The 16,150-nt window shown below is 44.9% G+C and overlaps 1 protein-coding gene across 2 annotated transcripts in view; it reads right to left on the bottom strand.

The window, feature by feature from the left end:
* Nucleotides 1-435: 435 nt before the first annotated feature.
* DRD3 (dopamine receptor D3) overlaps nt 436-16,150 on the bottom strand; it is a 44,201-nt gene continuing 28,486 nt past the window's right edge. The window contains exons 3-7 of one of the 2 annotated variants that reach the window (XM_075543457.1): nt 12,775-12,917; nt 6,873-7,069; nt 1,900-2,035; nt 1,753-1,800; nt 436-632 (exon numbers count right to left, since the gene is read on the bottom strand). In XM_075543457.1, coding sequence (XP_075399572.1) covers nt 436-632; nt 1,753-1,800; nt 1,900-2,035; nt 6,873-7,069; nt 12,775-12,917 — 721 coding nt within the window. Of the gene's footprint in view, nt 633-1,752; nt 2,036-6,872; nt 7,070-12,774; nt 12,918-16,150 lie in introns of both variants that reach the window. The other variant, XM_075543456.1, reaches the window with a different exon arrangement.

Below are 16,150 nucleotides of genomic sequence, written 5' to 3'. Positions count from 1 at the left end.
GTACAAGGTTAGTGTGACAGTTCATTAGAAGTTTGAAGAAAAAGAGACTGGCTGTTCTGCAAGATGGTTTGCTGGCTGAGATTTCAAGGCCCCCTGGCAAGTTGAGAATTAGGAGATGTGTTCCATTTTTTTCTTCACTGGGATGAATCATGCCTCTGACGGCAACTGTGTATGTGTGTAGTGTCGTGTTTTATCAGCTCCTTTCTGAATTATTGCTTTTCACGCACAAGCCCTTCCCACTTGACGGCTGCCAGAATGAAGTTTCGGAGGGAGCAGTTGGTTATATCTGCCACACAGGGACATCCTGGCTCCAGAAATCGTCTCCCGACCACGTACCAGAAGACACCCCATTGTCTGTCGGAGTCGGCCCTGGCTAGCAGCGCAGCAGCTTGACAGCTGGAGAGGGGCACAGGGAGCAACCGCGTCTTCGCTCCTTCAGCAGGACAGGATCTTGAGGAAGGCTTTGCGGAACTCAACATTGAAGGCAGTATAAATCACGGGGTTGAGGGCACTGTTCACGTAGCCCAGCCACGTGGTGGCGCTGTAAAGCTCCGGGGACACGTGGCAGGCTTGGCAGTGCGTGTTGAGAACGTGGGTCAGGAAGAAGGGCAGCCAGCAGACAATGAAGGTCCCTAGGTTGCAAATGGAGAGAAAAACTAAGTAAGGGATCTATCTGCGTCCTCCTTTGATTCCAGCAACTTCAAGTCGATCATTTTATGCCATCTCCAATGAATTTTTATAACCCTATGAAGTAAATGTTCCTATTCCCTCCCCACCTTCCCCCCGTCCCCGCCCTTTTTTTAATTAAAAAAAAAAAGGAAAACACATGTTAATATCTTTGAGTCATCTCAGGCTGTAGACTCTGGATCAATATTTTCATTTGATAGCTACGGGCTTTCTTACATGTTTTTTTCTACCTTTGAATTCACTTGAGGTGGTGATGTAATGTCCACCCATGGTGTATGTGACTTGGGCAGTGATAGGAAAGAACTGACAGGTGCAGGACACACAGCCCCTGCGGTTGGGGAAATTACAGCGAGGTGATCTAGTAAAATCCCTTGTAGACCAGAAACCAGGCTCGCCGATGGCACTGCGCATGATGATTGCTGATCTGGTACGTGCGATTTCCTAGTGGTTTGTTTTTTTAAAAACTGGATGGCACTATGGTACGTAGAACTTCCTAGTTTTTAAAAAACATTTTTCTTTATCTTCTATGAAAGTTGTGATTTTCTACATCATGGAGAGTGTGCCAAATACAGAAGAGTAGAATGAGGGAAAATAGTCGCCCACCATTTAAAGACAATCACTTTTGACATCTGGTGAATTTCTTTTCAGCCTCTCTTTCTCTGCATTTTAAATAATCTAGTTGTGATCTTGCCATATGACTAGTGTTCTGCATCCCAATTTTGTCATTTAATTTTTAAGTGTTTATTAAATATGCAATGTGTGCCCAGCAATTTCATCGAATTAGGATCTTACTTATTCTTTGATTTACCCATTATCATTCCATGTGATAGATAAGAAAACAGGGCTCAATCGGGGCACCTCTTTTAGCTTCTACATTTTAGGCTAGGTCTTTTGAATTTCCATCGGCGTTAACATGCATACACAAACATTTTGGTTCCCTACCTGATAAGTGTGGAAGTAAGGCATTGGCTTCCCAATCTCCATGAACTGTGTTTACTCCGGCGTCTTCCTCCAGCTCAGCTAATGCAACCCAACAGAATTCCTCCCAACCTGGCCCAGACTCACCAAGCACGATGGCCACCATCTGGGTGGCCTTCTTCTCCCTGAGTGGCACCGCCCGAGGCTGCAAGGATCCCAGCTTCAGAGACGTCGACAGCCTGCCGTTGCTGAGTTTTCGGACCTCTAAGCTGAGCTTGGGGGCCATGGTTGGGCTGAGGGAATTCCGAGTCCTTTCGTCTCTTTTCAGCTCCGATCCCCCCTCTTGGAAACCTGGCCGTGCCAATGCCGTGTCTTGGCAGATGCTGTAATAACGCTTTAGCTCCGTGTGTGCTCGGCCGGGGGAGAGGGGCTGCAAGGGTGACAAGAGAGGGTCCTGACATTTCTGGGGATAGTTTTGATCCTCTGGATGTTCCTGAAAGGGAAAGAAAATGTCAACCAGGGGCAGGAAAGCATCATTGCCCGAGAGCTCTGGCAGAGTCATGGAACCAGGGAAAGTGCTGGGGAATGAAATCCGCTTCTGATGGAAGGGTCTTCACATAAAGTGTGTCTGAGAACGACCACTCCGCAAGACAGGCCACACACGTCTGTAGGCAGGCCTTTTCAAGTTCAAGTGGTCTGGGCCTCCCAAGGAAGACACAGACCACACGCAGCGATAAGAGGAACATAGCAGTCTTTACAAGACCCATGGTTCCATTTCTTCAGCAAATCAATAGCAACAACAATAGTAATAACTTTTACTTGCAAAGTGTAACTCTTAAAATTTTAAAAAATTCAAATCAACTGGCTATTAAATGATTAGTAAGACAACTGGGGAGATTCAAACACTGGCTGGATCTTTAGAGGAGATTGGGCGCCTTCAGGGTGGTAGGACCGTAGGCTGGCTGGATATTTAATGAGAATATTGTTACTGTGTAAGTTGATTTTGATTCACGGTGGCCCAGTGTAACAGAGCAGGATGGCCCCATAAGACTTTCTAGGCTATCGCCTTCTGTGGAGCTGTTCTTTCTCCCAGAGAGCTGCAGAGTGGGTTCAAACCACCGACCTTGTTAGCAGCCAGATGTTTCACCCATGCAGTACCAGGGGTACTTTGAATAACATTAGGCTTTTATTATCACATTTCAGTGTGATGTAGTATGGTGGTTATTTTTATTTTTTTTAAAGAACACTTATCCATTATATTGATGGGCAAAATTATATGATGATTGGTATCATCCCATAATCACACATGTTAATGTTGGTGGGAATGGAGGTGAAATGACATTGGCCAGGAGTTTATAACTGATGGGCTGACTGACTGTTGGAACCAGAGGGCTTGTTATATTGGTCTATTTTTTATTGACAATTTTTATAATAAAAAGTTAATAAATGAAGAGACTCCAGGGTATTCGTCTCAGCTTTCCTATTTAGTAGATACATTTATGGACAAATTAATGAAATATCTTTGGGCCTCATTTGTAAAAATTGTCAATAATGTAATATCTCTTTCCGAGGGTTATGGTGGAAGTTAAATATTCATTTTATCTGTGTGTAGAAGAAAAAGTCCCCATGAAATTTGAGAATTTGGGGGAGAATTCGGGTTGGGACGTAGCCAGAGTGTTTTGAGGATTCTCACATCACCTTCTTGAACATTGAGGCGGCTCCACCATGCCCTGGTTCCTCCCCAGCAAACTCCCCTCAACCCGAATCAGCCGATGCTCTACCAGGACTCAGAGCTCAGGGACTGACCGCCAATCAGGACGGAAAAAGTAGCATAAAAGCCCTTTGCCTTTATTCCTGCTCCTTTCCTCCTATCTTTCTTGCATCTCTTTTGATTGGGTCCCCCGAAGATACTGTTGAGGCTCTACTTGTATTTGCAAAACTGGGGGAAGAGTTAACTGCGGCCGTGACCTTCCAGGAAACAGTTTTCACTGTATCTTCTTCCTCCAGCATCTTTTGGTTAAGAAAAGGAATTCAGAGAGTGGACCTGGCATGAGTTGTCTCGGAAATTGATACTGAACGCATGTACCTATTTCGAGCATCTCTCTCTAGTTATGTCATCAGTCTTTTTACCTATATCTATGCCATCTGTCTGTCTATCATGTATGGAGAGAGTGGTCATCATCTGCACTGCTTCCCATGATCGAAGAAACAGACAGTGTCAAGCTTGAGTAGGAGGCAAGACATTCTAACTCCCACGACTGTAAAGGCATTTGACACTTCTTCCCCGACAGTGGCAGCTAGGGCTCTGGCACATGAGCCAAGCCTAACCTGTCAGGGATTTCCACCTGAGAACTTGAATCTAGAGCCAGTCTAGAAGGAGGGAAACATCCCAAATTCATCGAATCATGGGGACCTGCGCTGTAGGTCTCCTAAGTAGGTTCTTCGTTTGAGCTGACAACGCCATCTGGAGCCATTCTTCAGCCTTTCGTTGGGTCTTTGAATCCCCTGACAGCTTTCTAGATAAGTTTGCAAGCATTGCGACCCAGAACCCTCCCTAGTTTGGGAAGTTTTCTGCTACTCTCCCTTTAGACCTGGGGATCCCTGCCTCGTGCTTTAGGCACAGTACACACTCAAAAACATGTATTGAATGCATGCACGGAAGTGGTCTTCAAAATGATTTCATGTTAAAAACGAGATTCACAGATTCTTAGGGACTCTAAGATCTATATGTATGCATAGCTATGGATAGAGGAGATTTTTATTCATTAAGCATATTCTGTTTTCTTTGAATGACCCTATTATAACCAAGACTTAATTGATTAAATGAATAAATAAATGAAATGAATGGTACATTTCTTCAGTGCTTACGCTTGTAATTGAGCTGACATATAGCTATCTAAAAGGGACGGCATCTAACTTCTAACCGAAACTAGGGGACTGGAGGCAAACTGTCAGGGATGCCTGAGAAACCTCAGGTTTGAGAATGCTGATCTAGAACAGGGTTTATCCACGTAACAGATGTGGAGACTCCGTCCCATAAAAGGAAAGTGATCCTCCATCAATTAGATGCTGTGTATTGTTTTCTGCCCCTCTGTAAACCCTTTGTCATCACCTCCAAGTCTGGCACTAGGGACCATGGACGTCTTTGCATCTGGGTGGCAGAATCCTCCCCTGCCATCTGGCAGGTGAGAACCTAAGTCTTCATACTCCTGGTCATGCAGCCTCTAGGGTCGCCGATCTCTCCCTTTGTAGCCATTGCTTTTCCTGTTTTTGCTTTGGAACCTGTGCGTACCTTTTACCTGCTCTAGTCGTCTAGACAGGACTCCCGCACACCAGGCCTATGTAAAAATGGCTAACAAAACTAGAGGAACCGCAAAGAAGACGCAGGACCTCGACAAGATGGATTGACACAGTGGCTGTAACAAGGGGCTCAAACATCAGAACAGTCGCGAGGGCGGCACGGGACTGGGCAGTATTTCCTTCTGTTGTACAGAGAGCCGCTGTGAGTCAGAGCTAGTTCGACGGCACCTACCAGCACCACCACCACCCCCACCCCCACCATCACCACCACCGCCACCACCACTGCCCCCGCCGCCACCGCCGCCACCACCACCACCACCAGTTTGGACAAGACCTGTGCCTTCATCGTGTGGAATCTCTAATAGCAGTGGTGTACAGGGAAATGCAAAGATTGTCCTATTATTGAATACCCTTGGCTCTATTCTGCACTCTGGTTGCTGGGGGAAGGCAGAACGGCCTTCAGTTGAGAGACCGAGGCTCAGGATGACCATCACATTGTTTGACTTTCCCTACATTGAGAGACTTGAGAGTCTCACCTTAGGTCCCTTGTCTGCTTTTCTCAGCTTGTTCCTCTTTGTTTCATTGACACCAAAGTCCCTCTAATGCAGGTAGTTCTAGATGCCATCTCTACCTCACTCCCCAAAGTGATGGGGCTCCTCCGCCATTGGTATCCAGCCTAAGAGTTGAAAGCATTCTGAATATCATTTCTGAAGCTTCTATCAGCACAATCTCTGGTGTGGTGTGTATCATAGGTTAGGTGTGCCACTGGACCCAGATTCCATTTTCGGGTGAAGCAGAGTCAAGACAAGCCAGCATATTGACAAAAGGACTCTTACTATTTTCCTACCCAAAGACATAGCCTACTTACCATTTTCCCTGTGGCATCTGATGAAAATCTGGCCCTTATTGAAAACTGCCGAATAGGGTGCAGCCGGAGACAAGTGGACTAGGGAGGGTTGAAAGAAGAGCTAGTCAGCTGTGGGTTAGACTCTACATCATTAGGTTATGTAGATATCAATTATTTGAACGTTGCATGTTCATATCCTCAGCTGTGAGTCCAGAGCTCCTATTTTATGGGAACTAATAAATAGTCTTGTTCTATTGTGAACTTTGGGACCAAACAACAACAACAACAACATAAAACCCCATAAACAGCCCAAACTCACTGCCATCCATTCAATCTTGACTTATGGTAACCTTACAGGATAGGGTAGAACTGTCCTTGTGGGTTTCTGAGACTGTAACTCTTTACAGGAGTCGAAAGCCTCATCTGTCTCCTGCGAAGCAGACGGTGGTTTCGAATAGCTGACCTCATGGTTAGCAGCCCAGCGAGCAGAGGCCGTACAACATTCCCGCCACCCCTAGCAGATTGTAAGTGATTGATATGCTTCTCTTGATGCTTCAAGCACTTTGTGAGTAAGCTGCGATGCTAAGCAGACTTTGAAACTCAAGCAATTGGAGGATAACTGTTGAGGCCATGATGTTGCGCTCTGCGTCAAGAAATACTCAATAGAAAAATATGATTAGGATTTCATCCCATCAGCTAGTCAGACTCTTCACATGGGGGCAGATTCGTAGGAGATTTTTCCACTGACTCCTGTGAGCAGTTGGGACAGAATGCTAACCTGGGACCCCACCAGCCGTCCATGGGACAAGGGCCACGCGAAAACCTCGAGTCCTTGTGAAATCGAAACTGCTGGTCATTTCTGGAGAATGAAGCATCTTGGACGGGAGGGAGAGCAAGCCAGGATACAAGTCCCTCATCTTCCCAAGTAAGGTGGGCCCTAGAGAGGATGTCACTCTTGAGATTGGATTAGCTGCCTCCGGAGGATAGCCAATAGCAGCAACTTACAGGGAAGGGCTCACACACGCGTGTGTGCCATGTGCAACATACAGACAAAAGCATGCGCTGCCAGGGGCTGCACGTGTGGGTGCTGTGCTCCCTCCGAACCCGCTCTGGTGCTTACTTGTTGGGGGAAGCCCGGCCTCACACTGAAGCATTGACTGTTCTGTCGCGTGAGGATCCGTTTCCGTCTCCTTTGTCTTAACACCACGTAGATCCTCGCGTAGACGAGGACGGTCACTACAAAGGGCAGGTAGAAGGACACGACTGAAGAGTAGATGATAAAATCGGGGTTGGAGATGGAGCAGACGCTGGGGTCCCCTGTGCGGGAGAGAAGGAGAGACAGGACAGGTGTTTGCAGACCCTGGGGGATACCAGGCATCCGCGAGGAGCGCAAAGGATGGACGCCTCTATTGTGCAGTGTCTCCACCTTCTTATCCACGCGGGGCTTTGCGAAGCAGGGGGGTGTCCCTGCCTCTGACATGCGCCCTCATCATTTCCTAGTTCAAATGCTGCCACGTCTTTGGAAGTGACCTTGAGTGTCTCAGTCAGAGGCAGCTCTTTCTTCCTTTGTGCCCTGTACTTTTGCCCCTTTGGGGGTAGTTATCGTACGTGACCTGTGGTGAGGTTGAAGGGACAGCTGACTTCGGCTCCTGGACTGTCATTAAGCTAAGGGCAGTATACGTGTTGTCTTGTCTCATCATTGGGACCACATATGGGAGGCAGATGCTGTCTCGATTTCTATTTTCAGGAGAACAGACTAAGGCTCAGAGAGGGTCGGAAAGTGCCCCAAGACCTGAATGCAGTAGAAGCAGCATGATCTGTGTTTTGCTTCAGCCCATCTGACCCCGAAGTCAATGCTATTTTCTGTGATTTTGACTCGTCACTCCCATCCGTACCGGTGGCACCCGGTGCATTTGCACTGTATCTCGCATGGACAGAATCAGCTGTTGGCACACTGCACAATCTCCATCTCAAACTCTGGCCTTGAGGGTGAGCTGGTGAGAGAGAGCAGATGTCTCATGGGAACTTCCGTCTGCTTCTTTGTCTCCTGACATAGACAGAGTAGACGCCAGACAGCAAAGTGGGTGAAGTGGTATACATCTACCTGGAATTTGTAAATGTGATCGTTCTTTGGGACAAGGGGCTTTGCAGATTTAATGAAATGGAGGGTCTCAAAATGAGTTCATCCTGGGTTTAGTATGGATCCAAAATCCAGGGACAGAGTCCTTATGAGAGGAGAGCAGAGGGACATAGACAGGAAAGAAAGCTGTTAAGACAGGCAGAGATGGGAGTTACATGACCCCAAACTAGAAGCCAGAAGAGGCCAGGAGATTCTCCCTTAGAGTCTCAGAGGCAGTGTGGCTCATCAACCTCTTAATGTCTGACTTCTGGACCCCAAGGCTGTGTGAGAATAACTTTCTTTTGTTTTTAGCCATCTTGTTTGGAGCAATTTGAATGGCAGCCCTAGGAAACTAGTACCTTTACTGGGTTCAAGGATTTTGGGGGAGCGTCTGGGGATTACTTCTCATTCTCTGATACTGATTCACCTCCACATTTAAGGAGGCAAGGGTGATGGCAAGGACTCATTGATTCCATTCATTCATTTACTGAAGGCAGTATGACTGGTGATAAAAATACTAAGTAGCTCTACTAAGGGGTCTAAGATGCTTTCGTGGGCTACCCTGGGAACTTGAGCCACACTGATATGGACAGCGAACAGGTCAACTTGAGAGGTTGGTGAACTTCATCATAGGATTTGAGCCAAATCTGTTCCCAAAGACACGAGATATGGACAGATCTGATTTTAGGATGAGTCTATTATCAGTGCGTATATTTCTCAAGCCAATCTCTCCATAGCGTCAGTGTTCTGAAAGCCAGGTAAGGTGTTCTATTACTAATATAAAATATTCACACTCCCCCATTTCCCCTTTTCAATAGAATATGAAGTCAAATAATAGACTTTTCCTAACTTTGAGGTTTTCTTTCTTTAAAAAAATAATTTTATTGGAAGCTCATACAGCTCTTATCACAATCCATCCATTGTGTCAAGCACATTTGTACATATGTTGCCATCATCATTTTCAAAACTTTTTCTCTGTACCTGAGCCTTTGGTATTGGCTCACTTCCCCGCTCCCCCAACCTCCCTCTCTCATTAACCCTTGATAATTTTTTTTCATGGCTTACACTGAGTGATTTCCCTTCAACCACTTTTCTGTTGTCCATCTCCCAGGAGGGGGTTATATATAGATCATTGTGATCAGTTTCCCCTTTCTCCCTACACCTTCCCCTCCCCCTCCTATAATCCCTACTCTCAATATTGGTCCTGAGGGGTTATCTGTCCTGAATTCCTTGTGTTTCCAGCTCTTATCTATACCCATGTACATGCTCTGGCTTATCTGAATTTGTAAGGTAGAATTGGGGTCATGATAGTGGGGGCAGGGGGAAGCATTAAAGAACTGGAGGAAAGCTGTATGTTTCGTTGGTGCTGTACTGTACTCTGACGGACTCATCTCTTCCTTGTGACCCTTCTGTAAGGGAATGTCCAATTGTCTACAGATGGGCATTGGGTCTCTACTCCACACACCCCACCCTCAGGTGGGACACAGACACACTCTCTGTTTCATATTCCTGATGACAAGACACGTGGAGATGGAGGAGCCACATGGCGATCCACACCAGCACTGAGATGTTTCTACCACCACTGGATCTTCAAGACATTTCATCCACTGGCATGTGATCTTCCTGCATCTGGTGTCCTTGGATGTGTTGCATGAGCCTGAAGAGGAATTCGTGGACTACTATCAAGATATGGGGTAATTTCAGACTTATGGACTTGACCTGGATTGGGCTGGGATGTTTTCTTAATGTACAATTGCTCTTTGCTATAAAGTTCTCTCTCACACACATATGAATGACTCTGGATTTGTTTCTCTAGTCCACCCAGACTAACACCTGGAACAATAATGATCTCATGGGTGGTCACCACACTGAAATTAGCTTAGCATTCGTCTTCACTTTAGATGTTGACAGTAACTGGGGACTCTGTCGAATGTTGGCCTTAGAGGCTCTTGAAATGTCACAAGCATGTGTATATGTGATGTGTGTGTGTTTGTGGTGTGTGTGTGTGTGTGTGTGTGTGTGTGTGAATAAGGATGTCCCTGCCAGCCCCCATAAATGAATAAGTGGTACCATAGTCTGCCCCAGAGGTAAACTACACCTTAGATGAGCAATGATAATTCCCTACATTACAAATCCTAATTTAAAATGAATGTTCATATGGAAACAATGTTACAGAAAGTAGCTTTGTTATTAGACTAACCCCCCAAAGAATATTCAGGACTCATTAGAAATGATATTCCAGCGCGACACAGCGAGTCTCTGAGTCTGAAGTCATTCAGTTAAAGTACCAAGTGAACAGGAGAATACAAAGACAATAATAGCATCATCTTTTAGAAACGTGCTGGGTTAAGCAGACAAATATTTACTGGAAGACTTGGCTACTTAACCTTTGATGTATCAGGGAAAATAGCTTGACCTCCATTGGTTGGCATGTACTTGGCACCTCCATGTATGTACTGCCAATTTAATTCTGTTCATTGCAAAGAAATCTTATGAAGCAGGAAGAATGGAATTACATCATATGAAAGGGGTTAGAGTCTAAAGGACTGAGCAAAGTGAAAACTGTGTGGAGTTTTCTACACAGTTGCTTTGAAAAGGCCCCAGTTACTCAAATAGACACACATGGTTTTATTATCATCTTGCACAGTAAGTAAAGGTTGTATGAGAAATGCAGTTATGTGTTATAAAGGTTCATGTGTAACATGTGGTATCAAGGATGACATTTCTGGCCTTATTCATAGGGTTGAGCACTCCTCTGCTAACCAAAAAGTTAGCGGTTCAAGCCCATCCAATGTTCTGTAGGAGAAAGATGGGGCAGTATGCAATGGGAAGATGTACAGTGGAAACTATGGAAAAGTCTATAAGGTCAGACTGGATCAGAATTGACTGGACACCAAAGGCTATATATATATATAATTTATATAGATAAATCAATATTTAAAATATATCTATATATTTGAATTTGCTCTATTATTATCTCAAATTTCCCATAAAACAATTGAGCTAAAAAATGTCAAACAACACAGCCAGTGAAAACCAGAGTTGGAGTTGGAATTTAGGTTTTTCTTACTCTGAGATCTCTATCTTTCCTTTAAATCACCGTGTTTCGCCTTTAAATCACTGTCCGGCAAATGGTTTTAGTCTGTCAGTTGGACTTAGCTATGTAACTGGTATATAAAAAAACCAACCCAGTGCTAGCGAGATGTGGTAGTTACATGATCTGTTGTCAGTTTGAGACTTAAGAGTGAAGGGGTGGAGTTTAGCCTGTCAAGCAGGTCACAGCATGATGATATCATTTGGAGGCACTAAGGAGATAAATAGCTTGCTAAAGGTGGGACGCAGCCTCACTTCCTATGAGACATGATTGCTGACAAGATACATGGAGCTATGCTAGAACCCTGGAGCTGAAGGAGCCATGTGCAGACCCCTGCCAGCACTGAGATGCCTCTACTGCCACTGGATACACAAGACTTTCCACCCACTGGCCTGTGATCCTCTTGCAGTTAGCATCATTGCATGTGTTGTGTGAGTCTGAAGAGGAATTTATAGTTTGGTATCAGATGTATAGGCTAAATCTGATTTATGGATTTGAACTGCACTGCGCTGGGATGTTTTCTCAATATTCAATTGCTCTTGTATATAAAGCGCTTTCATATGTGTGTGTGTGTGTACATATATATACATATTTGTATATTTGTATATGTATATACAAATCCTAGGAGACACACACTCTCTCTCTCTCTCCATAGGGTTGTTTTTATACCCTCTCTCTCTTATCTTTACCATAGCAGACTCCCAGGCCTTTCTTCCCTAGTGCTGCTGGGTGGGCTGACAGCACAACCTTTGCTTAGCAGTCAAGTGTAAACCAGCCCACCCCCTAGGAACCTCCACATGTACCAGAAACACATGAAACTGGAACCTCCCAAGAATTCATAGCATTGGCTCATGGGATTTAACGAGCCAATGAAAATGGACAGAATAAGAAATCCAAGTGAGCACTAGCACATAGGTTTCTCTCTTAGCAAACATCAATGTTTTCTTTTGATATCTGTAACTTCATGGTTATTCTAATCGCTTTCATTTAACACATGGAACTCCTGAGGATGGAGGATGGATACAGAAGGATGGACAGTGGAAACAGAAGGCCATGATTCACATGAAGGGGAAATGTGGTATTGATTAGTAGTGAATACCTATTATCCCAAACATTTCAGGTGAAAACATCAGTCATTCATCTCTCCATCCATCCATCCATCCATCCATCTACCCATCCATCCATCCATCCACCCATCCATCCACCCATCCATCCATCCACCCATCCATCCATCTACCCATCCATCCATCCATCCATCCATCCATCCATCCATCCATCCATCCATCCAATAGAAGATATAGACCATGGGCCAACCACTATGGCCAGAATTATTTTTGTTTTAAAATATAAGACATACTTCAGTAATTTGAAACTCTATACTGGTTTCAAATGTTAGCCATGATTCTTACTGAGTATAAAGGTAAACATCTATCCCAACCTCAGATGTTTTATCATGCTATTTTGTATTATAGGTCCACTGTGAATTGTCATTTTTCATTGAGTAAAATAATTTCACTTAATTCTTGGGGCCCCTTAATATCTTAGTACATTGCTTCAAATTACTGCATTGACATGTCTGTGAAAGTGCAGGTAAGGCAGGCATTTCATTAATCAGAGCAGAACTTTTAGCCAGTAACGGATGAGCGTTGCCTTATATTTCACTTTTAACTAACAAATTCCCCAGCTTTGCTTATTCGATGGCATCATCTTTTGACCTGGGGTCAGAAATATCAGGGCTGAGCACCATTCCCTGCCGCTCAGGTGTGCTATGCATCACATGGGCACTGGAAGCGGAGCCCTGGTTGTTACCTGTGGTGTTGAGACCAAAGAGGAGCGGGCAGGACACAGCGAAGGCCAGTACCCAGACGGCTGTGATCATAAACGCCACGCGCCGGCAGGAGCTCTGTCCTGTGCCTTGCTGGTAGTGCACTGGCATGACCACTGCGGTATACCTGAAAAAGGAAGGAGAAAGGCCGGGCGTGATGAGAGGGAAGAGAAACTGCCCCAGAGACAGGTTGTACAAAGAGGTCACTGGGGTGCACTAATTATGCTCATACACAGGGTCAGAGAACCATCATGTAGCTAGAAAGTCAGAGAGCAGTTGAGTGAAAACAGAACAACCAAGAAGAAGTAAACGAAGAACTCCTTGAAGTGGGTAGGGGTGCAGAGAAAGGGAGAGAGGGTAAACATGTTCACATGCCAACACCAGCGCGCTGGAGAGCTTCGTGACTAGTCGCGTAGTCACACACCCTGGGTGGGTGACCTTCTGTCCTCATAGTTCCTCACATCACACAGGGAGTCACTGGGCTTTGAACATCTTATGTCTTATGGCCCAGCGCTCATAAAATTTATTATATTAGACATTCAAGACACATGCATTATGAAACACCTATAAAAGCAAATAGGCGCTCTTTGTGATTTGCATCAAATCACGATGACTGTTATGGTTATATTGTGTTAAAGATAGTTTAGTGTGTCTAGAAGTATCTCTTTAATGTTATTTGTGCATAGAAAGATAAGAGTTGTATGAGCCCCTAATAAAATGATTTTTTAAAAAAAGAAAGATACACTACATACTGTATATGAAGACAAACGCTTGACTAACTGATGTTAGAAAAAAATTGTACCTCGTGGTTCTGATTTATGTACAGATAGGACTTAAAGATGGATTGAAGAGTGGGACTTGTTTGTAATCTGTGGGACTGCCTTTACTAGTAGAGCTTGTCCCCAAAAGATGCCAAATCTGCTTCTCCCTGTGAAAAGCTAGTCCAAGCAGTAGGTTTTCAAAACAGAACTCAGTAGCATAGAAATGAGTGGTATCCAACGCAGGAGAAAGATGAGGCTTTCTACTCCCATAAAGAGGTACAGTCTCGGAAACGCCCAGGGGGCTGTTCTACTCTGCCCTACAGGGTCAGTATGAGTCGGAATCGACTCGATGGCAGTGAGTGAATGTCCAATGGGAGTTGAAAGTCCAGTTTTCGTGTTTTGAAATGGCCAGAGCAGCTTGTTATTTTCGTACACCAGTGGCGTTTATATGGCAGCTGCATGCTGAATTTGCCTGGGAGATCAGTCCATAATCACCCCAAACGCAACATATCTGAAACAGATCTCCCCGAACGTCTTCATTTGCTTCCCCTTCCCGAATTTCCTCTTTCCAGCGCCCAATGCATCTAGACCCAATATGCAGATCTTTTGGACTCTTCTTTGACCCTTTCCTATCATTTGCTCACCCATTCCTTTGACCCTTTATTCAAAATGTATTGAGTCCCTGTTATATGTCAGACCCGACATAGACCCGTTAGATTCTGGAACTACAGGGATATGCAAAAGAGAAACAGTCTTTAGCTTCCTTGAGTTGAGAGTGGAGAGGATGGGCTATAAAATGAAAACAAGATACTATCCGAACATGAATAAGTTGGGTGACATGTGAGAGAATAATGGAGGAGGCAAAGTCGCAGCAACCCGAGATAGACAAAGAGGGTGCAGAAGAGAGTGAGTCAAGGAGGGGCCAATGGTGCAGGGGAAGAACATTCTCAAAGAAAGGACAGCGGGAGCGATTTACTGATGAGGATGATGTCTTCCCTAATTATCTTCCCATCGTTTTCCTACCACCTGTGCTCTAGGAGGGCCAGCGTCTCCTGGAAGATCTCCTCATATTTATCATTTCATTCTTCAAATTCATATTTTACTCTTCTGTTGACTCCCCAAAATAGATTTCATCATTTCACACCCCGGTTCAGAACTCTGTGGTAGGTAGAATTCTAAGATGCTGACCTTTATGAACACATCCCTGTGAACATGGTAGTATATCTCATCTATGATTCTATTACTACTCAGCTGAAAAAGAGATGATCATAGGGGAGGCCAAGTTATTTCTTAAAAGGGATTGGGCCCTTCCTGAAATCAGTAAGATTCAAAGGATGACAAATCTCCCTGCTTTAAGACGTACAATTCTAAATTTTGGAGAGGGCCACATGGCAGGGAAGGCCAAGGGGTCTCTCCGATCTCCAAGCTCCCTACCATTTGAGTCAATACTGACTCACAGCGGCCTTTAGGAGCTCAGAATGGCCCCGGTTGTTAGCCCGCAAGACAGTAGGGGCCTTAATTCTACACGTGCAATAAACTGAAGTCTTTTAGCAGTCTCCCTTTGGAAGTTTAGAAGGAGATCCCAGGCTTCTCATACACTGTGATTTCAACTTTGTGAGACCGCGAACAGAGAACCTAATTCTGTGCATGGCCTTCTGACATGCAGAACTTCGAGAAAATAAGTGGGTGTTGTTATACGTCACTACATTTGTAGCTATTTGTGTATAGCATGGGAAAACTGTTCATGCTTTTCTTTATCCATACACAGAACTTCTTAGGCTTCTCACCATGACTTCAACTTACCTGCCCAAACTGACCTCAGAATGGCCGAGGGATGGACGCTCTTCCCTAGACAGAGGCCATTGTTTTGTGACCCATTATCCCTTCTTCCTCATTCTTGCCCGCCCTTAATCCTAGATCTGGTCTCTAGCAGTCTTTCCAGTCCTTTCCAGGTTACAGAGGACACCCGTAGTAAAAAGCTCACTGCCATCAAGTCGATGCCCACTCACAGAAACCCTGTAGGACAAGGTACAACTGCCTCCCTGTGAGTTTCTGAGACTAACTTTACATGGCAGTAGAAAGCTCTGTCTTTCTCCCACTGAAAAATTGCTGGTTTCAAACTTCTGGCCTTATGGTTAGCAGCCTAACACAGAACCAGGGCTCCAGGGCTCCTATAAAGTTCACTCCCTACCTCGAAACTCATAAACTTTCTCTACCAATCAATCACGGTTTGCTCCTGCATGTAGTTGTCTTGTCTTATTATTTAACGTACCTTTTGGCTGGATAGACACGGCCTCCATATGATTTAGGGTGTTGGATGGCTCTCATCATCTTAGAGTTTTGATACTCCCAATAGACTCTACACAAAACTTTCAGAAACTGTTGCTTGACTTATCATGATGCCTGAAGGCCTCCTTCCCCATGAGATGGCAAGGTTTTAAAGGGCACAGCTGGGTTGTTGGAGGCCATCGAGTCAGTTTTTGACTCATAGCGACCCTATAAGCCACAGAATGAAATACCGCCTTCTGTACCATCCTCCTAATCACTGTTCTGTTTGTTGTTCCATTGTTGCAGCCACCGTGCCAATATACGTCATTCA

This window comes from Tenrec ecaudatus, chromosome 2 (assembly GCF_050624435.1).
Source record: "Tenrec ecaudatus isolate mTenEca1 chromosome 2, mTenEca1.hap1, whole genome shotgun sequence".
NCBI lineage: Eukaryota > Metazoa > Chordata > Mammalia > Afrosoricida > Tenrecidae > Tenrec > Tenrec ecaudatus.
Note: the sequence above shows the minus strand (reverse complement) of the source record. Positions and strands in the feature narration are given on the sequence as shown.